At 39.7% G+C, this 27,522-nt stretch overlaps 1 protein-coding gene across 1 annotated transcript in view; it reads left to right on the top strand.

Moving 5' to 3' along the window:
* SPTBN5 (spectrin beta, non-erythrocytic 5) overlaps positions 1-27,038 on the top strand; it is an 87,876-nt gene extending 60,838 nt beyond the window's left edge. Inside the window, exons 42-67 of the mRNA XM_014869266.2 lie at positions 414-535; positions 1,178-1,340; positions 3,183-3,371; positions 4,154-4,231; positions 5,663-5,835; positions 6,894-6,984; positions 7,611-7,757; positions 9,067-9,204; positions 9,960-10,216; positions 10,386-10,572; positions 12,958-13,170; positions 13,534-13,730; positions 14,305-14,509; positions 15,198-15,392; positions 16,536-16,691; positions 17,169-17,386; positions 18,911-19,100; positions 19,881-20,057; positions 20,994-21,098; positions 22,078-22,695; positions 23,172-23,243; positions 24,767-24,853; positions 25,207-25,298; positions 25,467-25,552; positions 26,023-26,158; positions 26,717-27,038. Of these exons, the coding sequence (XP_014724752.2) occupies positions 414-535; positions 1,178-1,340; positions 3,183-3,371; positions 4,154-4,231; positions 5,663-5,835; positions 6,894-6,984; positions 7,611-7,757; positions 9,067-9,204; positions 9,960-10,216; positions 10,386-10,572; positions 12,958-13,170; positions 13,534-13,730; positions 14,305-14,509; positions 15,198-15,392; positions 16,536-16,691; positions 17,169-17,386; positions 18,911-19,100; positions 19,881-20,057; positions 20,994-21,098; positions 22,078-22,695; positions 23,172-23,243; positions 24,767-24,853; positions 25,207-25,298; positions 25,467-25,552; positions 26,023-26,158; positions 26,717-26,891 (4,467 nt within the window). The 3' untranslated portion in view covers positions 26,892-27,038. The remainder of the gene's footprint in view (positions 1-413; positions 536-1,177; positions 1,341-3,182; positions 3,372-4,153; positions 4,232-5,662; positions 5,836-6,893; positions 6,985-7,610; positions 7,758-9,066; positions 9,205-9,959; positions 10,217-10,385; positions 10,573-12,957; positions 13,171-13,533; positions 13,731-14,304; positions 14,510-15,197; positions 15,393-16,535; positions 16,692-17,168; positions 17,387-18,910; positions 19,101-19,880; positions 20,058-20,993; positions 21,099-22,077; positions 22,696-23,171; positions 23,244-24,766; positions 24,854-25,206; positions 25,299-25,466; positions 25,553-26,022; positions 26,159-26,716) is intronic.
* The last annotated feature ends 484 nt before the right edge of the window (positions 27,039-27,522 follow it).

The following is a 27,522-nucleotide window of genomic DNA, read 5'->3' as shown; positions in this document are numbered from 1 at the left end:
TACATAATTAAAATTCTTGATTTTCATCAACTTAATGGAATTTTGAAAGAAGGTTTTCAACTTTAAAGCTGGATTGATGAGTATTCATTACTGTTCATCAAACTGTTAATAGAAGTTAGAATTAGACTTAATTTTCCTGTTTGTCCATATTCTGCAAAACTTTTTTCTGAATTGTAAATTAACTTCTGTGCGTGCAAACCAATGCACTGAGATCTTTCTTCACATGGATGTTTGCTGACAAATGGATGTATAATTTTTTTTTGCATATTACATATCCCTTTGTATATTTTGCTATTGTAATTTAATTATCTGCCTTTGAGACCTGAGGTCTTGAAATGAACTATTTTTCCTGAAAGACAAACTCAGGAATGAATATAAGTCATAAGTTTACCCCACTATAAATCTCTTCCCAGCCACTAGAACTGGAATCTTTCCGCCTTTCCACAAGGAATCCATCCATAAATAACAAACTGACTATGAAGCAACAGGAGATGAAAAACAACTGGCTACGACTCCAGGGACAGGCCAAACAAAGGTGAAGACTTAGAGTTGTTTGAATATCTCTCAGCAGGAGCAAAGCTGCTCCCTGGGGTCTAAATCCTACTTGCCAGAGGTCTTTTAAAGGTTTTTAAGGATTTTTTGCAAAGTTTACACAGGCAGCTAAGACATCTGCATTGGAAAAAAGTGTGACTTGATACACAAAAAGTTCCACTGATGTGACTTTGGGAAGACTAATACAATGTTCTTGTGGTTTATCCCATTAAATAATGTTACTAAAATGCCTTCAGACTATCAAATTAAATCTATCATTAAGCCTTTGTGAAAGACTTATTTTTGGATGGTTCTTGAAGGTGTTTATTTTCTCAAATCTTTTCAAAACAAGAAAGGCTTAATTCTGATCTGCAATCATTGCTGCAAGCAACAGATACAAAGGCTATTTTACCTTTCTTGTGCTAATGAACTGATGTAGAAAAATCAGTAAGTATGCTGTCTCCAAGGCAGTGTGCATCTCCTGTGTTTTTGGTTAGCATGAGGACTCTTAGAAGCCGTAAGGGAAAACTTGAATTGAATTAATTTAATTTGGCTTCCGTTACAATAGTTTCCTCTGCAAATGGGGAGGGGGAGGCACTTAGATAATTCCGTGTCAGATAATGCTGAACTGCACCTTGTGTGGCAGGAAGGAGAAGCTGGCAGCCTCGTACCAGTTGCAGAAATTTAACTTGGAGATGAAGGAGATACTAGACTGGGCCCAAAACACCCGAGCTTTGATGGAAGCAGGGGGGCTGCCTAAAAGTGCAAATGAAGCCGAAAGTATGATTGAGGAGCATCAGGAGAGAAAGGCAAGTATCTTCCATGGTTCCAATTGCACATCCTGGGAATCTTTCTGTGTGCACAGCATGCATCTGCCTATAACGTGGTAAAAAAAGCTGCTTTCTGTACCAGGCTGGGGACAGAAATCACCTACACACTGACAAAACTGTCTCATGGGCAGTTTGGCAGCTTGAGTCATTGCAAAAAGGCTCAGAAGCCCCAGGAGCTCTCACCTGTACTGCTGTCAGAGCCTGATGGTGAAAAACAGGCTCAGTCTCACATCATGCTCACTGCTCATCTCCTTATTCTTATTGCCAAAGAAGTTAATGCCAGGTAATCCTTGCTTTGAGCTAGATTTTTTCATGCAAACTTAATTTACCTGAGAAGAAAATAAAAACAGCAGTTTGTTTCACACAGCAAAGTAAATTACCACTGAATAGTGCAACACATTCAGTCCTGAAACACACCATATCCCAGTAATAATTACCTTACTAATGTTTTGGTAGCTAATTTGGCTAATACTTTTGGTTTCTTTTCTAAAAGGAGTGATATTTTTATTAACATTAGGGAAAAAGTCAATATTTAACTTTTTCCCAAGAATCATAGCTATCTTTCAGCTGTTTTGCTACATTCTCTTTGCAATTATTTTACTTCTTCTAAAAATCCTGTTCACAGAATAATTGCTAACACCCAGTGCTATGTGGGTCCTGTTATTAGGACAGTTTGTAGATTCTGATTAATTTTCTAAACATGAATTTCGTGTGAAGTACCTGAATTCCCCTCCTTCTTTAGAGTCATCCATTTTAACACTTAAAAATGTTTTTGCTAATAATTCTTTGTCATATTAGAAATATCACAAACCACTGATGTAGTGTGCTCCAAATTTAAATGGTGACAAGATCTAAGTCCTTAATATCTGTTAGTCAAGGAGCCATTTAGTCAAATGGCTCTAAGAAGAGAGTCACAGAGAAAAGGAAGAATTCAGGCATTATGTTCTTATGTTGACTAAACTAAAATTATAGATAAAGCAAGAAGGAGAGGATTTTTCACTTGGGTTAGTGGCTCAAACCAAAGTCCTTAGGAGAGACTAGAGTTGAACATGAGATGCTAATGTGAACTTTAAAAATATTTGAATTACGATTTTATAGCTGTGTTGTCTATGATTGGGCAACGCCACCACCCCCAAAATCTCTAAAACAGCAGTTCTAATTTCAGAAATTTAATAGTACATGCCATAGTGTTTAAGGTAGTTTATGAGTTAATACATGGTATTCTTTCAGTCCATAGTTATTTTCATATTCAAATTGCTTTCATTAGAAATTCCACATTCAGTTTGCAGGGGTCATAATTGCTTTCTATGCTTTCACCTTCAGGATTCAGTATAGGGTTATAATTCATTCCTCAGACCAGGTGCAAAAGTTAAATGTGTTTCATTTTAACAATACAAAATGAAGTAAAACCACGTCTTTAACGTAAAAATCTGATGCCAACTAATTTGTTGGGAGAGGAAAAATTCTAGGCACTGTTTCTTAAAAGAACCACTTTTATGTAGGAAGACCAGGGGATGGTATTATGGATGTTTGGAATTGTGTTCTTTTATATCTCAGCATTTTCTAATGTTTCTAACTAAATCTCAGTTTTCATTTGTAGGAAAACAGTTGTTCCTAGACCAATAAAGTCATTTATTATTTACATTTATTGTCTCTTAGGCAATTCTGTGCCCATCCAGTAACATAGCTCAAAGATGAACGATTTTCCATACAAACATCAATGCCAGAAAGTTACAGCCCAAACTCTTCCCCTTAAGGCTTGTATACTGAATCACTGCCTTTTCATAAATCCTTGACATCAACCTTAGTAATGTATTTTAGGAGGAGATTGAAGCCCGAGTGGAAAGATTCAATGCTCTCAGTGCCTATGGTAGAGAACTTGCCAGTTCTGGTCACTATGCAACCCCTGAGATTCACCAGTCCCTCTCCAGACTGCAGCAAGCCTGGTCTGAACTGATCCAAGCATGGAAAGAGCAATATATAAAGTTGTTCCAGGCACAAGATTTACAGGTGAGTAAAATGAGATTCAAGAGAGAATGCACACGCCACTGACAGTTTTTCTTGATATAAACAGCAAATTTATGAGATGGCAGGATGAAAAATGTGCTAATATACCCAGTGTTTAATCTATATTTCACTGATTTCTGGAAGGCATGCTGAGGGCTGAGCACATTCAGTGTGACAGGACTTTGAGGAATTTTACCTCTACAAATCATAGAAATTTCTGTGGAATACATGCTAATATGTTTTTCAAAAACTGTAAAACTTAGGAAAATTTGGTCAAACTCTTATACATCTGGAAAAAGACACATGCCTATAGCACAATATCACTACTCTTCCAAATTCTATAACCTTCCCAAAAAGACATGGAGCCAGACAAGTATTTTTAAAAAACTAAAGAAAAATTTAGCATGGACAGAATAATGTCTTTTTTCCTGGCCTTTTTACCTAACAAAACAACTATTTTGGCTGCAACTTTCCAGAAATACTTCCCTTTAACAGTCATGTCGCTTAAAAATTTTCTGCTCAAACAGATATTCTACAATGAAGAATGTCAAATTCTTTAAATAAGAGCTGGGCTACTTATTCCATCTGAAATAATCTCATATATGAGAACTTAAATCTTATAGTATGGGCAATTTCAATGCTTTTTCATGCATTACATTAATTTTTGAAGTAACCATGAAAGTTGGTTTTTTTCAGTGTACTCTGCTGAAGTCAGGTTATCTTCTGCTTTGCAGCATTTCAGCATATTGTCATGTTTGTGACTGTTGGGTTTTTTCCCTGTACAGAAATTCTATGGCTACGTGGAACAGATTGAGAGCTGGCTCAGCAGCAAAGAGGCCTTCCTAGCTAATGAGGACTTAGGGGTATGTGCTCTGAGAAGTTACAATTTTCTCTGCAATCAGTCTGGAGGAGAGAGAGGACTGTACAATGATGTGCTCTGAATCTTCCTGTGCTCTTTCTCCTTCTGAAGTTACTGCTCTGCCCTGTTGGTGGTTTAGGATCAGATTTCTTTCCTTGGTACTTTACACAGGATGGGAATCTCAGCCCTAAGAGTAATGAAGCAATCCAAGTGCTCTGATTATAGCAGGAAAATGAGACTGCATAGAAACAGAACTCCAGCATGGTTGGGGTTGGAAGGGACCTGAAAGACCATCCATTTCCAACCCCCCTGCCCTGGGTGGGAACACCTCCCACCAGCCCAGGTTGCTCGAAGCCCTGTTGAGCCTGGCTTGTCTTATCTGACCCAAATACATTTGCCAGCAGTGTGCAAGTCATCACTGCTGTCACTGCTGACATACCCAGTGTAGCTTTAAATTACCTACCACGGGTATCAGCAACGCTGCAATGACTGGAACTGCAGACTGATGCAGGGGTTGCAAAAGTGTTCAGGATGCTGGATACACATTCTGACACTTAGCTCACCCTACACCTTGTATAGGTAGAGCTACTAAATCAGTTCCCTCTGCAGGGGCTACAAAAACATCTCAGAGTTCAGTGTATTTGCAGTCCCTTCGTTACAGCACATGAGACTTAGAAGGACTCATCCAATCATATTTAGCTCAGCAATGTGCAGAAAATGTTCTGTAAGTAATTTCCCATCCAATGACTCATGTAAGCACTCAGAAGTTTAGTGTTTTTTCTGACCCATTTGATGTGAGCTTATTGCTTCCTTTAGAAAAGTGGAGAAGCAGAGTTTACTGCAATAACAACGTTTTGACACCACTGGTTCTATAATTAAAGTGCAGAGGGGTGCTGAAAGGAGAATCCTGAGTCATTAGCTTGGGATTCACAAACATTACAAGAAGTGTTTCTCTCCAGATTAACTGTAATGTAAGACTCCAGTCCTCAAATTCAAATCTGGATCTGAGCTCTTCCAAATTCCAGGAGTTGGAACTGAGACTCTAATTTTAACCTCTTTCTGTGACATATTTGTTCACTTAACTCTGATTTCAGTTTGGCATCCCACGTTTGCTTTCAACTTGCATCTGTCTTAAGATTGATTTAAAATTAGGGTCTGATGTTTTAATTCTTGAGAAATTATGTGTTCTGTGCAGCACAACAATATGCACGAGAAGCTAATTATCCAGCACTGAAATAATGGCCTCAGACCTCACATGGAACATTATTTAGGTCCCAAGTGTCAGATCAATGCCAATCAATTCCAAAGAACAATAAATTTTCTTGACAGCTGGTTTGCAAATGTGGAGTAAATGCCATTTACCTTCTGGATTATCAGTGTTTTGGATGGAAAAACTCCAGCTGAAAGCAGCTTCCCTTTGTTGAATTCCATCCAGGACTCAGTGTCTAGTGTGGAGAGCCTGCAGAGGAAACACACACAGTTTGAAAAAGCCCTGGAAGCTCAGATGGAGAAAATCGATGAGATGGCTTCATTTGCTCAGCAGCTAACAGAGAACAAGCATTATGACTCAGAAAATATCAGCAACAGATGCCAGGCTGTTCTGAGGAGGTAAAGTCAAATCCTTCCCATGTCAGCCACCAATCTCTTCTGCAATGAGACCCTCCTCATGTGATCACCATCTTTAAATGATTTAAGAGGGCTAAAAGCTGGTTTGCATTTGCTCAACTTTGTGCTTTGCACTGGAGTCTTCCCAAATTGGCCGTATTTCATTAGGAGGTTTCCAAAATGCAATTAAGTGGAGGGGGAGCAGGATTCAGAAAAAGGCAATTTCTCTGTAATTCTGTATTCTGGCCTGGCCTTAGGGACAGTGCTGCAAACAGAAGGCCTGCCATGCCATTAAATACTTCATTACCATTGAATACCATCAAGAAAGGTCATGCTAGACAACTGCTTTTCTCTGCTCTAATGGGGTTGATCTTTAAGCCCCACTCAAATTAGCCATTAGGGCATTTGCAAATTTTCTGATCAGATCTTGCCCTTTCATGTGAATTACTTTATTCCTACTAGCAATTTGCATATTGTTCATCTTAAACAAGCACTGAAATAAAAGCAGTTGTATTCCCTGCTCTGGTAGATGAAAAGAGCTACATAAAAGTAATGAAAAGAGACTGGAGGTCCCTTATGATTCAAGTGAGCATACTGATTTATTAATATTGTCTAATTTGATATGATTTATTAATATCTCACATCTGCATTAACACAAATAAAGTGCTGCAGGTCCAAAATTGGAAAAAAAATGAAGAATGGTGTAGCTTTGGTGTATCCATGACAAACACCATCATACTTGCAGGATTTATACATAAGAAATGTGCTGAGTTTACGTTCTCTTGAACCCTGAAAGACAAAAATGATGATTTCTAGAGGCAGATACCATATTATACAGAATTTGTGGGTAGTTTAAACATCTCTATTGGCTAGCAATCTTTCCTATAGTGTTCTGGGCATCTTCTCTGGCAACCTAGATCAAGGGAATCTGTGTATTATGGACATTTCCCTCCTAGAGGATGGAGAATTAAATCATGTGTGTTTTAGAGGTGAAATTTGAAAACCCTTATCTATCTAATTCACTCTGTGACTTTTACCTCACACATCTGCCTTCATTTCAGAAAGCAGAGACTGCTGGAGAATGCTGCTGCTCGCAGGCATTTGCTAGAGGAATCAAGGCTTCTGCAGAAGTTCCTGAAGAATTCTTTTGAGGTACAATTACACAGGATTCATAATATTCTGGTTTCTTAAAACATGCTGTACTGCATAGATCTGAATCCCTAGACAGATTTACTGTGAGGAAAATCAAGGAACTGAGCTTGGAATGAGATAATATTGGGAAAGATGACGATAAGAATGAACGGATTTTTTATTTTCTCCCCTCTAGTCTAGTCTAGTAAATGAAAAATCTACTGTACATTGTACAATAGCAAAATGCAAAAGAAATGAATGCATTAAAAGGGAATGTGCCACCATTTAAAAAAAATGAAGAAAAAAAATAGTTCTTTTTTTGTGAGATGCTGACAATGGGTTAGAAATAGGGAGATCATTGTCCATGCCCCCCCTACACGTGCCCATGCATTTTTTCACTGCATGGGGGCTATCTAATGGAAACAGCTCCCTTTCCAGCCAACAGTGCTAGTAAACAAACATAGGGGTGACTTCATGAAGAGCAGGAGGATCTTAGGGAAGCAAAACCTCAGAAAGACAACACATTTTGGTCCCCACTTACCAATTCTCTGTTTTACACATATAAGAGGAGAGCCTGGCAGGCTGGAGCTGAAGAAACTGAAGAAACACTGAAGATTTTGTTTGCTTCTATTCTTCCCTCCCCACAGGTGGCTGCCTGGATTAACGAGAAGAATAGCATTGCCCAGGATGACAGCTGGAAGGATCCAAGCAATCTGCAGACCAAACTGCAGAGGCACCAGACTTTCCAAGCAGAGATCATGGCCAATAGAAAGCACCTGGACTCCATCAAATCAGTGAGAGAAGTGGGGTTTTGGGCAAGGGTGGGCAACTGGCAGGAAAGGCTCTGCAGACAGTGTGATTTACAGTGATCTCAGACAAGGGAGGCACTGTCCTCTCACTGGCATTGTCCATGCTGTCTCTGGGTATACTGAGAAGCTTATTCTTCTAGTCCATGGAGAATTTTCTGTGTCCATCTGTTTCTTCACTCTCTCTCACTATCTAGTGTCAGCTTGCTATGCATATTCACTGTGCATGCAATGGAAACAGGTGGGGGCCTGCAATAAAAGATTCAATCCACTGCCTTTAGGGACATCTCTCTGGTTCAATACAGCTTTTGAGGTATCCTTGTTTCTTTACAGCAGAGAACCTACCTGACTGGAGGTACAACCTTAACAAATCATATAAGATTTATCTAGCAAAAACGATAGTTTTCAAGTGCTCCCTTTGCAGAGACACGCCAGTAGGTGGGATATGAAGGAAGCCTGACAAGATTTGTCAGAGATATGGCAGAATCTGTGATCAGATGACAAATTGGAAGGACAGGCTGTTACATGTTTATTCATTTTATTTTCAGCACAGTGCTTACTAGATGTATTTTGCAACAGACTACTACATTAAAAGTAGATTGCCCCCTCCAGATTCCCCTGTATCTTAGAAACACCTCCTCCTCCTTTTCTTTTCTTTTCTTTTCTTTTCTTTTCTTTTCTTTTCTTTTCTTTTCTTTTCTTTTCTTTTCTTTTCTTTTCTTTTCTTTTCTTTTCTTTTCTTTTCTTTTCTTTTCTTTTCTTTTCTTTTCTTTTCTTTTCTTTTCTTTTCTTTTCTTTTCTTTTCTTTTCTTTTCTTTTCTTTTCTTTTCTTCTCTTTTCTTTTCTTTCTTCTTTCTGTTTTTAAGTGTTTCAATCCCCATGTTTGCAGACAGACAAGAGGGATTAAAGGGTGGAGTTGCAATTCTAGGTAAAATGATCTGTTTTACAAGAGTTGTTTGCACAATCTCTTGCACATTATTTCATGATGCCCTGCCTTCTTTGTTGGTAATTGTTCTAATAGTTGCTCTTTAGAACACCTACCTTGTATAGCAACTTTCCCTTGCTGTACCTCTTACTTCTCTTGCTGTGCAGTTTTTGCCATAATTTCAGTAAGCCATTTGTCATTATCAGATTTTTCTCTGTCTCTGCAATCCCTCCATCTGCTATGTCAGGAGGTGAAGGTGGCAGCTGGCCCTTTACATGAGAGTGCCAGTAGAGTTTAGTTATGAAGGCAAAAGTGATTTATTCTGGCACATTCAGCAAAGGAAGAATTCATTGCCTGTTCCTTCTGCCATAGGAAGGGGAGAAGATGCTCCATGACAGGCACTATGCCCCAGAAGCCATTCTGTCCAGACTACAAGAAATGGAAGAGCTATGGGAGGAACTGGTGGCAAGTTGCCAGGATAAATGGACCAAGCTGCAGGATGCTTACAAGGTAATGCCAGTGCTTACAGGGATGCCAGTGGCTGGACCTTGGGGTCTTTTCCAGAGATAGCATGACTGCCTTGCTGCATGTCTCATCTACAAGTGTGTCTCTTGATACAATCCAACCTGATTCCTCAACACCTTTACTGCAAAGAATCTAAGTGTGGACTGACTGAATGGAATTGGCAGGATACTTGGACATCCCTGTGGATGTGGGAATGGAGGATTTGGGCTCCATTCTGCTTTCTGCTGCTGGTTTAGATCCAGATTCCAGAGAGAGACACTGAGGAAAAATGTGTTTACCCATATGTGTCAACTCTCTGCATCTGTCTCAAGGGCATCTTTTCTCCAGCACATTGAGAAAGAAACCAACAGCTGCTTTTCTTTCTTCTAGCTCCAGACACATGAATTCTCATGACTGTAAGTTATGATTGATTGGGCTATCAGAAAATCTGTGTTTATAAAACAGAGCTCTCCCTTTAAATGTTTTTTTGGTTTTTTTAAGGTGCTATGTCCATGATCTGCATTTGTGCTACACAAGTAAGATAGGCTGCTGGTGTTTAATGCACCTGTTCAGTTCAGCAGTCTTTACCAGGAGTGAATTATCTTCTTCATTTGTACCACCATTATATATGGGAAGAGTTCACTGAACACTGGGAAGTTGTTCCGTGTTTGTGTGCAATCTTTACTGAACGTGACCGAGATTTTTACATCACTTTATCTGTCCTAAAGGCTTAAATGATCTTTTCTTCTTCTTGTTCTCAGGGTCTTCATTTTCAGCGAAATGTAGAGGACACAGAGAAATGGTTGGAAGGTGTGGAAAATGACCTGAAAGCACCATATAATGACAATGACCTGGTGGTTTTGAACAGTCATCTGAAGAAACAAGAGGAGCTGGAGGAAGACATTGCTGCCCATAGGGACCGGCTGCAAGAGCTTGTGGTCACAGCAAAGCAGTTCCAGAGGGAGAAACATTTCCTTGCTGATGAACTAGAAGAGAAAGTGGATGAACTGGTGCAGAGGTGTGTGAGTGTCTGGCCTGCCTTCTGCCATCTTTTTTCTACTTTTATCAGCTTTTTTCTTTCTGAAAATTCTTTTTTCTGTCCTTCTCTACACTATTCTGAAATGAGTGTTTTGCATTCACTCCTTATCAACCTGCAGTCCTCACTGGGTTATCTTTAAAACCTACAGATACAAAAGGCTACGTGAGCCCCTGCAGGAGAGGCGGGGCAGTCTGGAGGCAAGCAGACTTCAGTACCAGTTCTTCCGAGATGTTGATGAGGAGCTGGCTTGGGTTCGTGAGAAGCTCCCCATGGCTTCCTCCAAGGATTATGGCAAGTCCCTGGTAACCGTGCAGAGTCTACAAGAAAAGCACCAGGTAGTGTCACATGACAACCATTCACAGTCTTTAGAATCAAACAGAGAACACTGGACTCAATTTGTCTCTAGCAAACTTCATCTGCTGTGCATTGTCTAGCAGGAGTCAGGATGCCTGGGATCACTTTTATCCTTTTCTTTTTCAAGGATATGTCCATGGCTTGGCAACATGCAGGATGCCATCCTGCTTATCATTGCAGTGCTGCAAGCACCACTCCCCAGGCCTTCTCTGAGCACACTGGCTCTTTCTGTGAACTGAGGTCAAACCCTGGCCTTTTCAATACAAAATATATTTGACAAACTTGTGCATGTTTTCATAGGTTTTTGATCCTAACAAAATGCTTTCAAACTCAGTAAATACATCCAAGAAAGCTCATTGCTCAGATGTCTCAGGATCAGCTCCCAGGAAAACATTTTTCCCCAAAATTTCTTCTGCTCTGATGGGAGAGTGTTAAATAAATTAATTTCCCATAACTAACAGAGAATTGTTATACTAGCTGACCTTCATTTCAGTGGTAGCTTTCAAGACAGCTGCTGAAATATTTCACAAGGTTCAGATGGGCCATCAGAGAAAGCAGTGCCTGGAATACTGTCATCTCAAATACTAATAAATAGCTTCCTGATAGTTCTTTAATAAGGAACACTGTCTCTTTGCAAACACAAGGTGGAAGAAAAAATATTCCTGCTAAGATTTTCCAGCAGCTATTGGTATTTAATATTAATATTAGCATATGACATCCCATTTAAGTGCCATATCAAGTGCCTTTAGGGGAAACCTGTGTTAGGATTGGGAAAGGCAGGAGATCCTATAAATTGTCAATGCATGTGATATACACAGTCAGACAGAGAGAAAGCCCAAGCATCTGGTGCAATCACTGTGAAACAATAATAATGAGAAGCTTGTTTCATCATGATTAAAAGTATAAATGTTGTGTGTGCAATTACTCCTAAAATTTATGAGCTTGTTGGCATGGGAAAAAAAGTAATTACGTTCATAGAAAAAAGAATGCTTGAGCTGAATTAATCTGAGAAAATATTTCAAATAACTGAAGGAACAGAGGAGATACTGCTTTAGGCTATGATTATTTTTTGTTAATTGGCTAAGTCTCAAAATTTTTCAACTAACTGTGAGAGTGGGAGATATATACCATAAAATCAGTGCATAATAAAATTCTCTGACATTTTACTTACTATTCTTCTGGAACCAGGATTAAAATATAAGCTTTTAACTTTCAGCATGTTATTAGCTACAGCCTCTGCACCTTCTTTTTAATGTTGGTTTACAAGCAAACAAATGTCAGGATTAATTTAACAGTCAAGAATTGAATATACTCTTAGTTCCACCCTCTATTGTTTGTCCTAATGAGCCACATTTGCAAAATTCAGTCCTTGATTTGTCACCACAAAAGAGATAATGTGTGAACTGTATTAACCTAAGGAACAAAAAGAAAATCTGGCTTGCAAAACAGCATTTACACACAAATATATTATGCCTTCAAACAGCTGCTTGGCTTGGAACAGATACGGTGTTGCTTTTCAACAACATCTTGAAATTAATAGGGGGAAGCTAAAGGCAAGATTAGAATCAGAGCTCTTTTCCAGCCAAGTTTGACACTTAAGTTGAAAAAGCAGCTCCTCTCCTCATAGAGGGCATCTCTTTTAAATTAACACAGCACTGCAGTCTAACTCTGAAACTTATTATTCATACCTATGAAATTAAACAGAACAATGGTCAAATTGTGGGGCTTGTTTGTGCACAGTTAGCCAAAGAATATATGCTCACAGAAAAATCACAGCATGGGCCTTGTCTACCCAGGGAAGAGTATATGGAGAGATGCATATAATTTTAAGATCTACCAGTCTTCAAAAATTAATTTCAAGTAAAGCCTTTGAGAATTGGTTCAGGTGGTTTTCTTCTCTCCTTGTCCTGCTGGCTGCCTGGCACTCGTGTCCCCACAGTGTTTGCAATGGCTGCCATGCAAAGATGCATCTTCTACAAAAGCATTGGCAAGTGATAAATAATAATGTACAGGAAAATTGGTCATTTTTCTCTAGACATGTTTTAATTCAAGAAATGCCAGATAAGGGGATGGAACTGGGTATATTTCAGTGGAATCTGCAAATAAGAGGTTTGTGATTAGAACCTCTTCCCTCCAGACTCTGGGGTAAATATACATCAAAGCTCAAACTTCATTTGATTTCTATGATCACTCCTTCACCCCCCAAAAAAGTCCTCCATTCAAGCAGGCACTCAGACTTTGTACCTCTGACTCACCTCTGTGAAGAGAAAGCAAATTTATAATGGAATTGCATGACTGTGTTTTCTGGAATAAAAATTCTCTAACTTCAATTTTTGGTCTATCTTTTTACTCTTTGCTCTTTCCAGAACCTGGAGAATGAGATAAACAGTCGGGATGCTTTGACCAAAGCAGTGATCAGCACAGGACAGAAACTGGTAAGGGGAGGCCACTCAGCCTCTCGGAAGATTCTGGAGCATCTGAAGGAGCTTGAGACTTCTGTGGAGACCTTGAAGGCAGAGGCTCAGGAGAGGAGACAGAGGCTTATGCAGTCCTATGAGGCCCATCTGTTCCTAAATGAGGTAAAGATGGTTCCTGAGAGATTTCTTTTGCCCTTTCTTTTCTTAAAGCAACCAACACCTATTTTGCTGAATGGATATAAGTGCAGAGAAAGGAGCAGAATTCACACTGCCCTTATTTTTCATGTCTGGATACAGTGGAGAAATGCAAGTTATCTTCCCAACTAATCACAGTGAGAAAATGTAACTGCAATTAGTGGATTCTGGGGACACATTTTTCGGAAGAGTGTCTGCTAGATTGCATTAGAGGAAGACACCTGAGGTGCTCTCTGTTTTCACTGATGTGCCAGTGCATCACTGCGTTCAGTTTTCTTTGTCTTGACCTAAGTCAAGCTGTGTTAAGGGTCATCCCTGTATTTTATACAGCTGCTGGAGGTGGAGGCATGGCTGGCAGAGAGGAGTTTCATTCTGGAGACCTCTGATTATGGGAAGAATGAAGAATCCACACAAGTTTTACTTCGTAAACTTGAAGCCACCAAACTGGACATGGACAGTTTCGGGCTGAGGATCGAGAAAGTACAGGCAACAGGTGCCAGCTTAATAAACAAAGACAGTCCAGAGAGGTAGGAAAGTAAAAACAGGTTTCTCCTTCAGGTCTAACAGAAATGCCCAGAGAAGGCAAATACAGAAAAGTTCAACATTTTTGATGGTTCATTCAGAAATAAGACTTCAGGGATCATCCATCCCTCCATCATCATCGTCACACACACTGAGTTCCCCAAAGGCTTGATGATTGTTTTAATGTTTTCATGAGATTTTTCTTTTTTAACAATAGACCAGTTAATGCAGATCAGCTTCTTTATCCCTTGTCTACTCCCAGGAACTGTCCTCTAGTTCTAATTTACCACAAATGTTCAGAAACCACTGTGCTTGGGAAAGGAAATGAACATTCCTGACAGTTCACTGAAAGTTTGTTTTTATATCTGGGGAAGAGGAAGGAAAAAGAGCAGCCATTTGTAGGATATATTTTCATTTCCTGAATTAGCTGGCTTTAATGGCACAGCATAACTCACTCCATGATGTTATCTGATTTATTCTGTATTTTAAAGGTGTTGTAAATTAAACCTGTCAGAAGAAAACAGTGTTTAAAAATAACAATAAAACAAAGACATGCCTTCTGCTTCTTATTCTTTGCAGTTCAGTAATACTTTCAAAGCTCCAGGGGATCCTAGCAAACTATCAGTCTCTCCTACAGAAGTCTGACACCCAGAGAAAACGCCTGCAAGAACAATTCCAGCTCTATCAGTTTGAAAGAGAATTCCAGCTGGTGGAAGCCTGGCTTTCCAGTAAACTGTCTGTAGCAGAGTCCGATGACTATGGGCAGGACTTAGATGATGTTGAGGTAAAAGAAAATAAAAGGAATTGCATGTATTGTGTGGCAAAGCAGGGATATATTTGCTGCTTACAGTGAAGCATGTTACAATGATAAAAACTAAGCAGAGGTGTTATCTCTACAGCAAGAACTCAGACTGGCTTCTGTTTGCTTTGACAGGCTCACTGAGGTAGCATCCTCCAACAGAAAATTAGATGTGTCAGAAAGTTAGCTTTTCTTGGAATAAGGTTAGGTCAGCACACTTCATTGCTTGCCCTTGCTTATAAATTTGACAATACCTAAAAAAATTGACTATAGTCAAAAACACTGGGCTGCAACATTCATATCTCTTGCTGCAGATTTCAAGGATAAATTTCTCCTTGGAGTACACAGTGCAGAGAGGTATAATTAGTACTGTCCACTCCTCCCAGGAACTGCTGTATATGTAGACATGTTCTGTTCATTAGCTTTTGATCTGGGCAACTCCTTCTTGTCAAGTTGTGGTTAATTTTTCTCTGTGACACAGAATGTTAAATGATCAAGACAACAGATGTCTTCTTCTGACTCCAGATCATTTGGATTTATCAAGTAATTTGCACTTGATTGCAATGCATAGCTTTTGTGTTATACAGAGCAGAGAAAGTGATTCCTTCCATCTCTCTCATGGAGGTAGGCAGAAATCATTTTATCTAAATTTGTGTCCCCATTTATTCTGCAGGTGCTGGAGAAAAAGTTTAAAGATTTTGTAAATGAGATGAAACCTCTGGGACATTCCAAAGTCGTCACCTTAAATGAGTTAGCATCTAAACTGGATAAGGAAGGCCACAGCAAGATGGATGTTATCCAGAAGAGAACTAAGCAAATCAATGAAATGTGGGAGACACTATGCAATGCCATTCAGATGAGGACAGAGGTAGGAAACGCATGAAAAACTGGGGCATTGATGTCCCTGCAGTGTCTCATGTCCTCTCCTTCCCAAACCATTGCATTGCTCATGTTGAAACACAAGGTTTACAGGGGCAATCAGTACATTTGTTCAATTTTTTTCTAGATTCATTTCCCTTTATAGCCACTGGTTACCCTTACACTGCTACTGTTCTTAGCAAGGCTCATACTTGAAAGATGTTTATCAGCTCCAAGTAATTGTTTTCCTTAATTCACTGCTAACTCTAGTTTCCTGAAAAAAAAACCAATCCAACAGTTTACCACCACTAGCAGGAGTCTGTCTCTGTCACTTATCAGTCTCTTTATGGAACTACTTATTTAACAGTTTGCTAAACACAATCAAAATTCTCCAGGTTTTTGCTGAGTTAGCTACTTGAAATCAGAGAAGGCATATGGAAGAGAATGTGATGGGGGACACAGAGCCAACCCCCTACCTTTAAGCATCAGTTAGGTGTTAAATCTGCTCACTCCCCTTTAGAAAACTGCAGTCACAGATATGTTTGGAAAAGCAGATGTGACCCACACAACTCAATATTTTTGTTTGTTTTAAGGAGAATATAAAACATCAGATGTCCTCAATCCTTTTTTTCACTATTGTTGCATGACCTGTTTCTTATGAGGTAGCTCAAGCCCACTACTGTCTGTTAGCAGAAATAAATGCATGACAATTGTTACTATAGGGTTTGACTATAAACTAGTATTAGAATATTTTTTTAATCCTCTCATTTCAGAGAAGCATGATTTTTGCTCTATTCCTTTTATTTTCACCGCTTGTAGTGTAGACCTTTATTCCAAGAAGTATTTTAAGACAATTTCTGTGGTGTAGAGAACTACTTTTAGAGGGCAATTTATGCTGTCCCTTTTGATCATTCTTCTTATGTACGGATAAACTGCTCTTTGGAGACATCTGTTTCTTTCCATTGTCCAACAGAACTTGGGGAAATTAGGTTAACACTTCACTTTCAGGTGACTTAATGGGAAAGATGTTTCATTCCCACTCAAAATCCCCAGTCATTTTGTACTGCATTATGATATATTAGGGTTACAATTTTTTGTGTTGTAGGCACAAAACGCTGTAGAGTATTACCATTAAATTACTTCTTTATTCCAGAACCTAAGAGCAGCCCATCAAGTTCACCAATATGACCACGATGTAGATGAAGTAAAGGGCTGGATGCAGGAGAAAGAGGCAGTGGTGGATATAGAAGATTATGGGTATGATCTTCCAGGTGTACAGACACTTCTCAGCCATCTTGAGGGAGTGGAGGTAAGAGGATTTGTGATGAAGCAATAGCAGAAAAGCATAGAAGGAAAAAAAGGAGACTGATTCTTGACCGAGAGCCTTGCTTGCAAGACAAATTGATTGTACCCCTAAATATTCTTTGTGCCTCAGAGAAGAGGACCTTTCCCTCCTGTTTTTAACAGTGGGATATTATTAATGCTTTTGCTTCTAAGGATGAACTTCTCTTCTAAAATCTAGTCCAAGCTGTTATTATAATTGCAAAGGTGTCAGCTGAACTGTAGGAAACTTCAGCTCCACATTTACCAAAAAAATCTGTCTCATGTCTAAAGAAGTTTTTTCATGTTTGATGATGAATAAGGCATTAAAGTAAAATTGAGAGGCATTCATATTTCCAGCCTCTGTACAGCCAGAAGGTAGAAAAAAAGTGCATCATCATTAAATCCACTTTTGATAGATCTAAGTCGTGACTTGGTCTTACCATCCACTCTGTCTCTGTTCCAGAGAGATCTAGGAGTCATCATGAAAGAGCTGGAACGGATTCGAGGAGACGCTTGGCACCTCAGCCGCACATACCCCCAAGTTAAGGAAAACATCATGGACAGACTCACGGATGTGGATGAGTGCTGGGCAAACTTGGACAAAAAGTTTCTGGAGAGGAAGGCAAGACTGAGCCAGGCAGAACAAGTCCAGCTCTACTTCAATGACTGCAGGGAGCTGATGTATGTATTGGCCCCTTGAGTTTGGCAGTGGGCCTTATTTCTTGTCTTTCCCATACAGGATTTTCTAAATTATAACTGTTAGTTATTTGATTCCTGCCCCAGGTGCTCTGCAGCTTGCTTTCAGATCTCTTGGAATAATAATCCATGGCATGTCCTCAACCATTGCACAGAATTTACCAGATATCAGAGGTGACCATGATGCCCCAGCACAGTATGCATGGCAGACACTTTTTTAGACTAATTCCTAAACAGTCTTGGAGAATTCCGTCCCTGTGCATGAATTTGATAGTTTCACAATTCCAATCGAAAATACTGTTGGTTCTGTAGGAATATAGGGTTAGATAGTGAAGTAATTTGTATACCAGCATAGACAGTGGCCCTTTTTCTCAGAGTCAAAGCAGCTGCATTAAAAATAATCTCCTAGAACAGGTAATGAAAAAGTTCACAAAATACAAAGACAGTGAAATAAATTGTTACCACTGATTATTGGGTGTTTACTATGCTAAGGGATAAATCCTGAGCTCAGGTGAATCATGCATTAATTTGTTCCAGTTGAGAGTTATGGAGTAGAAAATGTTTCTTTAAAAGTATCTATCAATATGCTTCTTTCCATGAGTGCTCTTTGTGCATATGAAGTATTTGCATGTGTGGTGGTAAGGTTTTGATCTGAAAGTCTCTGTATTCCTTTACAATGTATAAAAATACTGTTAGTGTGTGTAGCCTAGGCAATTGCAGTTAGTTCTTTCTGAGAATTTGAATACACAATGCTTCAGTACGTGCAGATCTACATCTGTATTTTTAATAGGCTATGTGTGGAAAAAGCACTGGGAATATTATAAATCCCCTAGGTGTTTGAGTAAACCTTCATCAATGTATTTGCATATTGCTATGGTTTAACCCCCCCCAGTCAGCAGCTAAGTAATTCCACAGCCAAGCCACTCATTCACCCAGGTTCCCAGTGGGATGGGGAGGAGAATCAGAAATTAAAAACAAGCAAACAAACAAAAAAACAACTCATTTGTTGGGATAAGAACACTCTAGTAATTGAAAAGAAGTAAAATATAATAATACCGATGATGAAAATAATATTAAAAAAAAAAAAAAGGAAAATAACCCTCCCAAAAACTACTGCTGAACAATACAATTGTTCATCACCCACTCACTGGTGCCCAGCCTGTCCCTAAGCAGCGACTGGTCCCTTCCGACCAACTCCCCCCAGTTTATATACAGGGTGTGATGTTCTGTGGTATGGAATATCCCTCTGGCCAGTTTGGGTCAGCTGTCCTGGCCGTGTTTCACCCCTGCCCAGCTGCTTGTGCACCTCCTCACCGGGAAAGCCTTGGAAACTGAGGAGTCCTTGAGTTAGGGTAAGCACTACTCAGCACAGCCAAAACAACAGTGTGTTGTCAGCATTATCCTCATGCTAAATCCAAAACCCAACACTGTACCAGTTACTAAGAACAGAATTAACTCCATCCCTGGCAAAACCAGGACAATATTTATGTCTTTGTCTCTGTTCTGTAGGGCCTGGGCCAACGAGATGCATGCTCTGGTGATATCTGAGGAGCTCAAAAACGATGTCCTGGGAGCAGAGCTGCTCATCAAGCGCCACGAGGGATACAAGCGTGAGATAGAGAAGCAGTGGCTGAAATATGAAGAAATGCAGCGGGCAGGGGGGGACCTGATGAAGAATGGACATTTCATGTCTGCAGAGGTGTGTTGAATAGTTAAATGTTTTACAAACAAGAGTGAACAGAGATGAAACACAAGAGGTGCAGCTTTGTCTCTCAGAACAGAAGAACTAAATGGGACGCTCAGGTTCTTTACTATGAAAAGCGACGTATTTCATGTGACACGTAGAAAAAGAAAACACATTTTAAACTTCTTGTGCTACATCACAATGCAATTGCCTTGCATTGCTGATGTCCCTGAGTTCACCAGAAGAGATGTAATTCTTCAGAAATGTCCAAAGGGGCAAGAATGTGAACATTTCTGTGATTCTGTTATCTGTGTATCTATAGACTTTGCCCAAGACACTGTCTGTAGCTCCAGAGATCACAGCATCAAAAACATCTTCAGAATTTATGCAAGATCACATTACTTCTGTTGTAGAAAGAACAAGAAAACTTTCCACAGTTGAAGTCTCTCCATTGTTGCCTTGCCATAAGTGCATGTATTTGTTGAATCTTCCAGTTCTAACTAGCTTTATAGTAGAAGTTGCCTGACTTTAAAGTTTCATCTTGGGAAATCATATGGCAGAATATTTATAATAGAGTATGTGGAATATGCCTAAAATTATATTATCTAGCCACACAATCTACATGCTAAATAAATTCAAGTAGGAAAAAAGAGGACTCTGACATCTTTTCTAAATTATTCTAACACCCTAAAATTATCTAGAGGTCATCTTCTAAATCATGGAGGCAGATTACACAATAGTTGACTGTCTGATTGGATTTTTCAACTCCTGGCATTACAAATATTCTTCTTCTAGATTGAAGAAAAACTGCTAGAGCTGTCAGAGCTGATGAAGAAGGTAAAGGAGAGCTGGGACATGAGGAAAGTGTTATATGAAGAAAACTGGGAGATCCAATTGCTCCGCAGAGAGCTCGAGCAAGCAGAAGCGTGGCTGGCTGCCAAGGAGAGCTTTCTTTCAGATCCCTCCTATGGGGTGAGTAACAACCAGGCAGCACCACGGGGCACTGTGTGCCTCTGAGCATAGGCAGAGATGATCCATAGGCTCATGGATCAGCTCTGCCCTGAAATTAATCACAGTCTCAACAGCAGTGTACCCTTAGAAAGAGATTAGAGAGGGTAAGAGCTTTGTCCTCCTGCAGAAGTGAGCCCAGGGCAGTTGCTGCATTTGACATGTGATGGGCTCCTGGAAATAGTGGCTTCTGGGAGGGCGGTAGAAGACTTGGGAGAATTCCAAACCATTTTTTTACATGACTTGCAGAGGATTCAACTTTCCTTTTCTTGCTAAGAGCCTATTTCAAAAGGAAAAAGGGGTTTTCCCCACTTCGTTCTTCCCATTAAGTGGTAGAATGTTTTACATAGAGATCTTGATAGCTAGCCTGTAAATTCCTTTTCAAACACTAGCATCCATATTTTTGTGTTTTTTATTGTGGTTTTTTTTCTCATTGTTGACTGTCTTCTGATAGTTTATATGATTGAAAAACAAGGTCATGGACTAGGGTATTTGACTTGGACTTGGAAACTAAGCAGAGGACATGACAGAATTCTCAGATGCATTTGTTGTAGAGCAGGAACAAACTCTGCATCTTGCCTAAGCCAGAATCCAAGTATTCAATCTGCACATAAACAGTTGTAGATGGAATCCATGGCACTACATGGCCTTGCAGAAAAGGGAAGGTTAGTACTTGAGCTCTTTTATTCTACACAGCAGACAGACTGCAAGATACTGACCTTTTTCTAAAATGTAAATTCAGATTTTTTTTCATACAGTAGCAGGGGTTTAGACATCATCCAATTACAAAATTTTCAGAATCCACACTTGGCTAAATAGATCAGTCTGAAAAATCTTAGGCATAATCTCTTCTGATGAACTTGATTTTGGACTTTTGTATGTGGTAATTTTTTCATTTAGGATTCAGTGTCTGAAGTAGAGGAATTACTGAAGAAACATCATGATTTTGAGAAGATGCTTGCAGCACAGGAGGAGAAATTTGCTCAGCTCAGCAGGAAAACTAGGGTGAGTAGTAGGAGGCTGATGAGCTGTGCATGAAACAGGATGATGTGGGTCATTAATTGTTTGAATGTCACTCCATGTAAGACATGGGATAAACTAAAGCTGATGAGTAACTAAAGCTGAAATATTTAAGACAGAGCAATATGTGGATAAAAAGAGATCAACTAGCTTGAAAAAGCTGTAGGGGAGAAGTGGAAATTTTCTTCTGCCAGGACCAGCAAAAAGGGTGTGAGAAACAGGGTGATCCCTTGCTAAACAGATGGAGAGATTTTGCTTCATTCAGGATTTCAGTAGGGGAGCTGGAGCTACCTGAAAGTGAGAGTGGATAGCAAAGGGCTGAAAATTAAGGAAGACTGAGGCACAGATAGATATTTTTCCTTCTGGCATAATATTTTTACAATGGATTGTGTTAAATACCAAAGATATTCAGTGAGCCTCTCAGATTCTCTTTCATTATGGGGGAGGTTTTTAAAATTATTTTCCTGAAATAACCAACAAAACATAATGGTTGTGTTTGACTTTAGGCTGAAAATTAATGTATGTTCTGTTCAGTGATTTGAAAATTGGCTAAGTGAAGGGACAAAGGACCTTCCCTCCAAAATTTTCCACAAGAACAACCCTGGATACTCAATGTTCTTACAGAAAACTTGAAGAAGCAATGCCACAAGAAAGAGAGCACAATTTCTCCTTAGCTTATTTAAAAAATCAGCCTCCAGAGAACTTAGTAAGGGCAGAATTCACCATATTGGAGGTTAACTCCCATTAGTATTCATGATTTGGGTAACAAAATAATGCTTAGCACACAGCAATTCGATTCTTAGATCTAACTCTAAGAATGCCAGTGGGAGTATAGGCCTTAAGATTCAGTGTCAGGAGACAGTTTATTTGAAAAACTGTTCCAGCTTAAAATAAAAAAATCTTAGGTAAATATTAATGAATTGGTGAAGGTGATTTTAAAAAATTTAATACTGCTGTCCTACAGAGAGAGATGAATCTTCTGAAACAAGTGGACACAGAAGAGAGTGAGCAGAAGGATAAAGGCAAAGTTGTTCGGGTTCCTTCTCTGAGAAGAAAACCATCTGACAAAAGGAATGCACCACCCAAAGTGACAGAGATAAAGAGCACAGTGCCACTGCCAGCTGTGCCTGCATCCAGCGTGTCCTGGAGGATCCCACTTGAAACTATTTTCTCCCCCATTGAAAAATCTCCAACAAGGTTCGAAGAATTCTCTTCCTCAGAAGTCCCTGCAGTGCAGAGCAGCAACAAAACAGAAATGAAAGCTGAGGCAAAGCTCAGTGAGATCACTCCAGCTACACCAAAGATAGCTGGCCCACAAGCTGCACATTTGGAAAGTCACAGCTCCTTAGGCTCTCCTCTATCTCCTGCTCCTATAAGCCAGCAGCACAGCAGCAGTTTGTCAGAATCACAAGGCACAGACCACGTATCTCCCCAGGAAAAAGGTGCTATAGGCTCCTCTTTCTCCAACCTGCAGACCAAACTAACAGCAGCACCACCCGAGCCTGGACAAAGGTCACTAGAGAGCTCACCAAATTTACTGCTGGCTAGCTCCTCTTGGGAGAGATTGAAGAATACATCCTCGGTAAGTCCCAGGAATCTCTGGTTCTCTCCTCACAAAACCACTTTTCTGTGCTACTTAAAGTAAGGCAATAACAGGAAGTTCTGTGTGAAAGTCACAAAGAGCACAGTGGACATTCCGGTGGGTACACTCTTGGTGTAACTCAGTAATCATGGAGGTTGTATGAATAACTTGAACAATTTAAGTTGTAAAATATATGTAATAATATAAAAATAATATTAGTTAATTAACACACTATGATAGAGCAAATTCCATAAGTAAATTGTTCGAGAAGGAATTGAATTATCTTTGTTTAGGTGGTCTATCAAAGATACAATTGCAACCTAGTGAGGATCCCCACCTGTGCTGTCAATGTAAAAGCTAGAGGAACCAGAGATCAGTTTCTTTGCATGGAGATTATCTAAAAAAGACCTTCAGAAATTTAACATAGGCCTAAGGGTGATTTTAAACTTAAGTAGCAATGTTCTTGTATGTCTCAGGTTTCTGCAGGTCTCCAGAACATGGAGGGTTTCCTAGAGAAGCGAGACCAGCTCCTTCCACGAAGACAACAGGTAGAAATAAATGCCAGCACTCTGGATTATTTCATTTTCCCTTGAGTTACAGTCCAGATCTGGTCTGACTTCATCAGGATAAGCTCTTGCTGAAGAGGAGCTCAGTAGTGTGGGTTTGCTTCAGATATCCCTAAAATACATGAGGAAGTGTCTGCTGGCTTTGGCAGTACCTGATGTCTCAGAGAAAGAGACAATGGAATTTTTGCCTGTCATGGGAATCACGCAGAACAGAGTCTGTCCACAGTAAATGGATTTCTAAACCAGAGTCTAGGCTCTATGAACATGTTAATTACAGTTTCCTAATTATAAACAATATATCAACCGGTTTCAATATATCAGGTGAATCGGGGGGGAAAACACAAATGAAACTATCAAAAAAAACAACCATACCACAACAAAACCTAAAGATTCATGATCCCATAACAGCTTGTGATAGTTTGGCAGCAGTGGAAGCCCTCAGTCTTATGCTCCCAGTATTTGTTGTTTCTAACTGTGCTAGAAAAGAATTAAGGTTCTGTTTATCTTTGAAGAATTGATTCATTAAATACAGGTTTGAATGAAACTGAAATCTAAATTCTTATCCTGGGAAATAATACCACTAATAATAGTCAGTAGCTAAATGATCACAATAGGGCAGGAAATTTCTAATATTCACCACCAATCTGCAGGCATCAATGTTTGCTAAGTGTTTACACATAAACAAGTTGCCTCGGATTATTTGTCCTACAGAATATTTCCTCTAAAATTTTTATCTTGAAAGATTTCTTTTAAAAAGTGAATCTGGTATGAATTCCATCTTCTGGAAGAGAAATTTCATTTTTCTTCACTTCTGGGCACACAGAATTTAATGTTCAGAGATACTGAACTTCCATATTACCCAACAAGAAAAGCTACCACTTACCTTCCTCAGAACTGCTTCCTTCCTTTTCTCTGAATGACCAAATTGTCACCTTTAATCACTGCCATCATAAAATATGAATGTAAATTAAGGATCCTTCATCAAGAAGAGTCTCATGGCACTAGGCTAAGTTTCAGTGGTACATAGTTGGGGTTGGAAATAGCTGCTACTTTTGCACATTGTTCAGTAGCATTCCACTGGGGTTAGTTTAGTAAATGAAGAATTCAGCAGCCACATTAGATAGTAACAGCAACATGATAAAAGTAGGAGATGACCAGCAGGCAGGGGCTGGTGTTCCAGCTGGGGAAAAAGTGGAGTTTTATTTGCCAAAAATTAGACAGAACTTTGATTATCCACCTTCGATGATGTTTCTGGCCCCATGGTGTAGAGCTGGCTTGAACCAGGTTATGTCGTTTGTTCAGTTCTGACTAATAGAGACCTTTTCTTGAATCACTCACTATTGCAGGTTCTGTTTTTCTAAGAGTTAACAATGACTGTGAGAACTTCTGTGATCATAATATTGACAGGTCCTGGCTTCCTGTGGAAGCTGCATGTGAAATATTTCACTATTCCTATAAAATATATGTTTCGTAACTAAATTTTATTACCATTTCTATTCATGTAGCCACACTCAAGGTCTTGGAAGTCCTTTTATGTAAAACTTGATGGATTAAAGCTTGATTTCTATAATGATGACAAAGAAGCAACTAAGGTAATTTGGTTTTTTAATCTTTCTAGCAAACTTTGTATCTACATATGTAAAAATGAATTTTAAACTGTCACCTTTGGTTGGGGGCTGGGGAGATCTGTTCCCTTTCAAACTAACAAACAGAATAAGAAACTTCCAGAAATTTTCAAAGATATACCTTAAAAGAAGTATCTTATTCAAGGATTGCCTTAAAGATATAATGCAATCGTCCATGGTTCCTCTGTGGTTCATCCTATTCATGATCCTAGAATTAAAGTTAGATGTATAAAGAGATGGGTGTGTAGTCTGCCTGCAAGTTGGTATGGAATAGAATCCAAACACAGAAGACATTTTGTTTTAATTTTATTCCCCTTCAGAATGCACCCACAGTCCTGTCCCTTGATATTTCTGGTGCCAAATGTGAGAGGCTGGTGAATTACAGCAGGAAAGAGAACACCTTCATGCTGCGGTGAGTCTGATGAGAAGAGCACAAATAAAAGCCTGTGTGGCTCCCTGCCCACAGTCACCTAAGGCTGTGTGTTGTTAGGAGGCATAACTGAAGTGTCTCACACTCACAAGCACAGAAGACATAAGGCAAAACTGACTAGAATTCGCCTTTTCCTATCCTTATTTACAGGCTGAGAGATGGGGCAGAGTATTTCTTTGCAGCACCTTCTCAGACACTGATGGAGGACTGGCTGAAACCACTGCAGAATAACATAGGTATGTTCTCACTTCTTTCAAGAATGAGCTGTGCTTTTTGGCAAGTGATGGTAAGAGAAAGAGAAGAGAGTGACAAGATGTCCTTAGTTTGGGGGAATTTTGAGCCATCCTTTTTGCCTCTGTTAGAAAGCAATACACCCTTGTGATGCAGTGATCTGGCAGAGGAATGCAGTCCAGGGTGACTTGCACAGCAATCTTTCAGTTTTTCTGTGGCCAACACTGGGTTATTCTCTGGTAGGGGTGTGGGGCTGTATTTAAACTTTTATTAAGAAACTGCTTTGGATTTGATCAACATCTTTTCTTCTGGATCTAGATCTCTTTCTGGACATCTCTTTACATAGTCGCTCACTGGGAGGAAAGCCATAGCATAATTATAACTATGACGGTCAGAGAAAATTGTTATGGACCCAGAAGCAGCAAACTCTGCCTCTAATGTTATTTTTTATTTGCTGGTTTTTTTGACTCTGTAGGACACGATAACAGATCCCATTCTACCGTGATGGCACAAAGTTTCATTTCAAACACAGAGACCTCCCAGAAAAGAGTGTGGGACTTCCCAGACAGGGACTCTGCTGACAGACTAACCAGCAGAAGCTCACTGCTGAGGTATGGGCTCTGTGCCACAAAGCTGAACACATGTCAGTGCTGTTTGTGCTCAGGCAGCAGTCACCTACAAAGAGACTGCCCTGAGGTCACAAAGTCCTGCTCCTCTGTCAATAATGTCACAAAAATAACGTGGCCAGCAGGAGCAAGGCAGTGATTGTCCCCCTGTACTTGGCACTGGTGAGGTAACACCTCCAGTGCTGTGCTCAGTTGTGAGCCACTCACTTCAAGAAAACCAGAGCATTTCCAGAGAAGAGCAATGAAGCTGGAGAAGGGTCAGGAGAACAAGTCCCAGCAAGAGAGGCTGAGGGAGCTGGGGTTGTTGGGACTGGGGAAAGGAGGCTCAGGGAAGACACAGGCAAGGAAAGCACAGCCACAGCCAAATTCAGAAACCTGGCCTGTTTAAATCAATTTTCCTTGCATTTGGAGTCTGTACAAATCTTACAGGCTGTGATGAGAAATCCTAGTCCCACAGCTGGGCAGACAAGTCCTTACAAATACAGAGAGACTTAAACTCCTCTAGATTATACCTGATTTTCTGATGATGCATTTTGTTGGTAGGAGAACACCTTCTTTTAAAATCAAACCAGAGAGAGAGTCTGCAGAATTTTCCAGAGATACTAAGGAAGATGGACCTACAGTGACACAAACCTCAATCACCACCCTAAGTCTAGAACAAAGTGGAAATACAACAAAACTGCTTCCATCTCTACTAAAAGCAGGAAGAGAAAAATGACATCTGCCTCAATGAATTCCAGACAATTATAACTTAACTCAGCCCTCCGGAAATGTATTAATATGTTTTAAGTTAATCACTTCCCTCTGAACTTTTAAAATTATGTATTTAATCTCAAAAATCTTTAAATATAATTAAACAGGATTTCATCTGGTATACTTTTGTGTGTACAACAACTTTGTCATTTGTCATTATCACCCAAGAGCTGTCTACTCCAAGGCATGAAACCAAAGGGCAGGGGCACCTTTAAGCCAGACTGCTCAGATGAAATTATTCTGTGAGACAGGAATGGGGAGCAGTGAGCAGAGCATGAGGTGCAAGCTGTGAGTTAACTACAGCCATGTACAAGTAGATTTTCAGATACCAACAAAATAGAATTAAGAGGCTTGGGTGGTCCTTGCAGCCAAAGTAATGTTATATACTTCCTACAGTGCTTTGTGGTCTTCACAATCTTTCCTTTTTACAACTAATCAACAATTCTCTATTTGCCAATTCTTTCTGAATGAAGCTACCAGGAAAAAAAAAAAAAAGTCCTGCAGTGTTGCTCACTTTTAATGGAATCTGAAACTTAAATAAAGCATGAACTGTCAGTGTTTCAGTGTAAAAGGAGAAGAAAAGTAGGATGGCAAGG

Source organism: Sturnus vulgaris, chromosome 6 (genome assembly GCF_052056855.1).
Source record: "Sturnus vulgaris isolate bStuVul1 chromosome 6, bStuVul1.hap1, whole genome shotgun sequence".
NCBI lineage: Eukaryota > Metazoa > Chordata > Aves > Passeriformes > Sturnidae > Sturnus > Sturnus vulgaris.
The sequence above is the reverse complement of the archived record's forward strand: the minus strand, read 5'-3'. Positions and strand labels throughout refer to the sequence as shown.